Genomic DNA, 5,591 nt, shown 5'->3' with positions numbered 1-5,591 from the left:
TGGCTTTCTTTCCATTGAGAACTGCACTCAAAGTCCTGCCCCGGGCTCCATGTTGCATTTGCACCCCCTGACGTCACCACAGGTTTTCTCTCTAGGACAGCCCTCTTTCATTCTCGCCCTCTGTCCAGGTTTATTGCTGTAAAATAGTGTGAAAACAGAGGCATGATCTTACTTTAGAACATACGGTGTCCTGAATCACTAAACTAAATGTACAAATGAACAACAGTGCAGTTTTGTTTGTAGGCTATATTAATCGGGCAAACATTCAATAACTCCTCACTCATGATTCTGAATGTTCAAAGTTCAGTCAGTTAGTGTATATTGACCCATATTATGTTACATTAAGTGTTAAAGCTATCATCAAATAGAGTATATATTAATCACATGCTAACTTATATAAAGCACTGTCCTTCTCTGTAGTGTATTACTCTCCACTTCTATCCCTTCTATCACTATTTTAGTCAGGTACAGCTCAGACTCGGTCCCTGGTTGCATTTACTTAAGGATTCCTTTTCACTTACAGAACAAGTTCAGGCTAGCTTGCGATGGGCAGTATCCTGGAAAGGCCAGATATGGGAAGACTACAAGATCCCACATGTGCAGAACAGAACAATGACCTTGCAGGCTGATTCATCACGTACAACGGAGGTCTACAGAACACTCCATCCTCCATCTAGAATCACCTGATCTAGTTTGTGGCTGGCTTCAGACTGCACCCAGTTGACCTTACGTACCTGGGGGCAATGCAGTGCTCGTCACTTCTAGCCATTATTCAGACAGTTTGACAACCTCTGAAAGAAGTCTATCTGCAAACAGAGGGCCTTCTCTGTTTGTTCGCCCTTTTGTTATTGAACTTCTTGGCTAGACGACTTCTGAACACACCACAAGTGTTTCTCTGTTGACAACAGTTATTGCCAGGAGGAAGCTTTCATAAGCAATAACACACACACTCAAATGCTAGGCAATATTTAAGAATTACACTGACAAAATAAATTATACTATACGGTAACCATATGGCAGTAACTTTATCATTGCGTCAAGGTGTCAAAAGTTATTCACAAGACTCATTTAACGTTTTGCTTGTTATTTTGCACATTTACATTAGCTTGTGTATATGATAGGATCTCTCAAAAATAATTAAGGCAATTAATAATTAAGGCATTTTTATATCTAAAATCATTAGATCTCAGTTACTGCGCAGCTAGAGGCTCACACTGACGCTTGTGAACACGTTCGTCATTAGCTTTCTGAATAAAGCTGCGCAGATGTATTTGGCCATTCAAGAGTTGTAATCCCTCAATTACAACAAAGTTTTATCGCTTTATGTCTGCTACACAACCGTCCATTGCAAACCTTGGAAAATCACGCATGCAGCGGAGACATGTTCCCGGGTAATTTTGCATGGGGAGCAGCAACTGCTGCCTATCAAATAGAAGGTAATACAACCACACACGACCGGACACTAACGGCACACTATCATTTGGAAATGTAATAAGCACACAGACCGGAAAAATACAACACATTATCATTAGATCAAATGATGCATCGTGTCATCATGGGTCATATTAACATAGCAATAAGCGTAATATATATAATTTCATCCCAATTTACGCGCCCGGAAGTCTGCTCTTCATGGTCACCGAGATGACCGAGGTGAAGTTAGTTTCATATTCGACATTCGTCTCACATTCGGAAGACGCTACTTTGCGGCTTCGCGTTAGGGACCGGGTGAAAACTAACCGTACAATTTAGAAAATGTATGTGGTTCATTATATTTCTATGCATATAATACCTCAAACTGTCACCAGATTATTCTAATAATGTCTGGCATTCTTCCACAAACTCAATAACTTTTCAGAATTGTACTGAAAAATCTCAATTATACACGATATTATTCTAATAATGTCTGGCCTACTTCCACATCCTTTAATTTTTCAATTACGTTTAAAAGAAATATATATAAAATCGCTAATCTCTGAAAGCAGCATGCAAAGCAAAATCAAACGGGTATTAGAAAATCTCAAATATACACCAGATTATTCTAATAATGTCTGGCCTACTTCCCCACCCTTTACTTTTTCAATTAAGTTTTAAACAAAATGATAGAAAATTGCTGAAATCTCTGAAATAGCATGAAATCCTCGTTAAACTTGATAACTTTTAAAAGATTGTACTGAAAAATCTCAGATATACACCAATAATGTCTAGCCTACTACATATAGCATGCTATTTCCGAGATTAGCGATTTTATATATATTTCTTTTAAACATAATTAAAAAAGTAAAGGGTGTGGAATTAGGACAAACATTATTAGAATAACCTGGTGTGATTTGAGCATTTTTCATTACAATTTTGAAAACATTAAGTTTATCAAGGATTTCCTGCTATTTCAGTTTAGAGATTTATTTGCATTTTGTTAAAAACTTTATTGAAAAGGTAAAGTGTGAGGAAGTAGACCAGACATTATTAGAATAATCTGGTGTCAATTTGAGATTTTTCAGTACAATTTTGAAAAAGTTATTAGCGAGGATTTCAGGCTTTTTTCAGAGATTAGCGATTTTCTATCATGTTGTTTGAAATTTTATTGCAAAAGTAAAGGTTGTGGAAGTAGGCCAGACATTATTAGAATAATCTGGTGTCAATTTGAGGTTTTATATCCATAGAAATATAATGAAACACATACATTTTCTTTATTTTACGGTTAGTTTTCACCCGGTCCCTAACGCGACGCTGCAAAGTAGCGTCTTCCGAATGTGAGTCGAATGTCGAATATGAAACTAACTTCACCTCGCTACCAAGATGTTCATTAGTAATCTAATTACCCCTGTTACACTTTATTGCCATTCTTCGGCTTGCTTCATGCCATGTCATTGTGTCCTTCTATAAGGGGGCTGGGATGCAGACGGCAAGGGCCCGAGCATATGGGATACCTTCTGTCATGGGAAAGGCAGAGTGTTTGAGGACCAGAGTGGAGATGTCAGCTGTAACAGCTACCAGCTCTGGGAGGAGGACCTGGGGTGTATCCTCCAGCTGGGGCTCACCCACTACCGCCTGTCCTTCTCCTGGGCTCGCTTGTTGCCTGACGGAACAACGCGGCACGTCAATAAGAAAGGTAAGGTAGCCTGTCGGCCTTCCGCTCTACACTAGCACCACCAAGCTCGCCAGCTCTACACCACTCAGCTCTGAGTCACTAAATATTTGTCCCTTAGGGGTGCAGTACTACGAGAAAGTGATTGATGACCTGCTGGCCAACAACGTGTTGCCCATGGTTACTCTCTACCATTTTGACCTGCCCCAAGCGCTTCAGGACCAGGGAGGGTGGAAATCCTCAGAGATGGCGGGCATATTTGACACCTACGCCAAGTTCTGCTTCCGAACGTTTGGGGACCGCGTCAAGCTGTGGATTACCATCAACGAGCCCTACGTCTGTGCCAAGATGGGTTACGAGGATGGCCTGTTTGCACCAGGGCTTAAGGAGCAGGGGGTGTCTGCCTACATTGTGGGTCACAACATGCTGCGGGCCCACGCCAGGGCCTGGCACAGCTACGACACCCTCTACAGGGCCACTCAGGGCGGTGCGGTGTCTTTGGCCATCAACAGTGACTGGGCTGAGCCTCTGGACCCCGCTAGCTCTGAAGACATGGCTGCCACTCAACGCTACCTAGCCTTCACCTTCGGATGGTTCGCCTGGCCTGTGTTCCTGACCGGAGACTACCCTGGTGTGATGAGATCCAACGTAGAGCGGAGAAGCAAGGAGCAGGGCTACCAGGGACGTCCCAGACTCCCCACCTTCTCGGAGGACGAGCCCAGCGTTTTGGGAACGGCCGATTTCTTCGCGCTCAACTACTACACGTCCCGTAAGGTGAAAGCGAGGGGGGCCTGTGGAGGAATGCTGAGTCTGGACAGTGACCGGGATGCAGAGGGGGTGACGGACGCCTCCTGGCCTGTGTGCGGGGTCTCCTGGCTGGCCGTGTTCCCTGAGGGCCTGAGGAACCTGCTGAGATACATCAAGGTACAGGAAGGAGGCAGGCAGGGGGCGACTCCAGTCCAGTCAGCTACAGAGCAGGAACGATGAGTGGGGAATAACAAGTTGTCCTTTCGTTCATTTGAGAAGCTAGCTGGCTCGTTGGATTTCAAATTGACCCCAACCAGGATCAGAGAACGTTTGTTTAGCGGCTTGTAATCCATTTGATTTCCGTCTTTATTTATTTTTTAAACGCGCACACAAACAGATTGATTCTCCATTAGTTTGTTGTCACATTCAATGAAGACATCATTTAGATACAAACTATCCGAGATTGAGCAATGTGTCCCGCCGTTGGGAGCTGTCACAGACCATTAGTTTGACTTGTTTGCTGTAATAGTGCCAGCAAACAAAGTCCACCACTCTGTGGACTTCCCTGGCAGTTTTTTACAGCTGAATCACTGTTGGTTTGATGATGCCTTGTATGAACAATAATGTATCTTCTATGACTATTCAGGATACTTTGAACGGGCCTGAGATCTACATCACAGAGAACGGCTTCTCTCAGGTGGGTCTGGTGGACCTGGAGGACGTCCAGCGTGCTGGTTACTACCTGGACACCATCCAGGAAGTGGGCAAAGGTACCGATCGGTCCAGAACGGCTCAGAGGTGTTGTTGCACAGTAGATTGACCTGATAAACCGTTTTGAATGTGTTGCCAGTAAATACCGTCATCACATGGCTAATCTGAAAAAGGTGCCAGTGCTGTAAGATGTTGCTGTGTTGTGTCTCTGCGTAGCTATCCAGGAGGATGGGGTGGATGTCAGGGGCTACTTTGCCTGGTCTCTCCTGGACAACTTTGAGTGGGCGAGCGGGTATAGTGTGCGTTTTGGCCTTTTCCACGTCGACTTCTCAGGGGCGGAGCAGAAGCGGTCCAGCTATGTGTCTGGAAAGGAATACGCCAAGACCATCGCCAAATACAGAACTCAGGCCGGCACGGATGATTTAACAACGGAGTAAACTAGTCTGAATTGTGGACGTATGCCTTTTGGGAGTCATTTCTCAGACATTAACAGTCATTGCCTTTTTTGATTAAATTGTTCTTTGATACATTCCAGACTTGTCAATGTTACTATGTGAAGCTTTTTATATAACCCAAAGAGAATTGGTGAAAAAGAAAGTAGTGCTAGATTGCACTAACAAGATCAGCTACTGAATTATAGAAGTCAGTTAGTTTCAGTTTGGAAGAAGCCCATAAGCAGTGTGCAGTCACATGCATTCTTCAAGAATGACTTGACTTTGTCAGCCCGGAAAACACTTTCGAAAACAGACCTAAGCTCCCTCACTTGCTTTCACAAAGAAGTGATTTTTGCCTGACTTTGGCACAGAAGCAAAGGTCCTGGCCAAACAGTGTTAAGTTGACTTAACTCCGTAGAAATGAGTATTCTAGCCCTCCCAATTTCCAGTCAATCTTTACAAAGAGGTTTTTGGAGAGGGCAGAATTCCCCACACAGTAGAGCAGGCCAGCTGAATGGCTTCCAGACCCGCTCCAGCTGCCAACACTGACATGGCCCAGGGTTGGCCCACTGGTGAGTGAGGCACAGTGCATTGAGGTGTATGTGTGGAGC

At 43.9% G+C, this 5,591-nt stretch overlaps 1 protein-coding gene across 2 annotated transcripts; it reads left to right on the top strand.

Annotated features, from left to right (window-relative positions):
- Positions 1–1,312: 1,312 nt before the first annotated feature.
- Positions 1,313–5,042, top strand: LOC136967721 (cytosolic beta-glucosidase). 2 transcript variants are annotated; one of them, XM_067261628.1, is made up of 5 exons: positions 1,313–1,436; positions 2,888–3,112; positions 3,300–4,012; positions 4,482–4,605; positions 4,763–5,042. In XM_067261628.1, exons 1-5 carry the CDS (start codon positions 1,382–1,384, stop codon positions 4,981–4,983), a joined length of 1,338 nt encoding a protein of 445 aa, XP_067117729.1. In that variant the 5' UTR covers positions 1,313–1,381; the 3' UTR covers positions 4,984–5,042. The 2 variants fall into 2 exon arrangements, with proteins under 2 accessions (XP_067117729.1, XP_067117730.1); XM_067261629.1 differs by having other exon boundaries at positions 1,322–1,436; positions 3,210–4,012.
- Positions 5,043–5,591: the final 549 nt, after the last annotated feature.

Source organism: Osmerus mordax, chromosome 23, assembly GCF_038355195.1.
Source record: "Osmerus mordax isolate fOsmMor3 chromosome 23, fOsmMor3.pri, whole genome shotgun sequence".
NCBI classification, from domain to species: Eukaryota; Metazoa; Chordata; class Actinopteri; order Osmeriformes; family Osmeridae; genus Osmerus; species Osmerus mordax.
The sequence above is the reverse complement of the archived record's forward strand: the minus strand, read 5'-3'. Positions and strand labels throughout refer to the sequence as shown.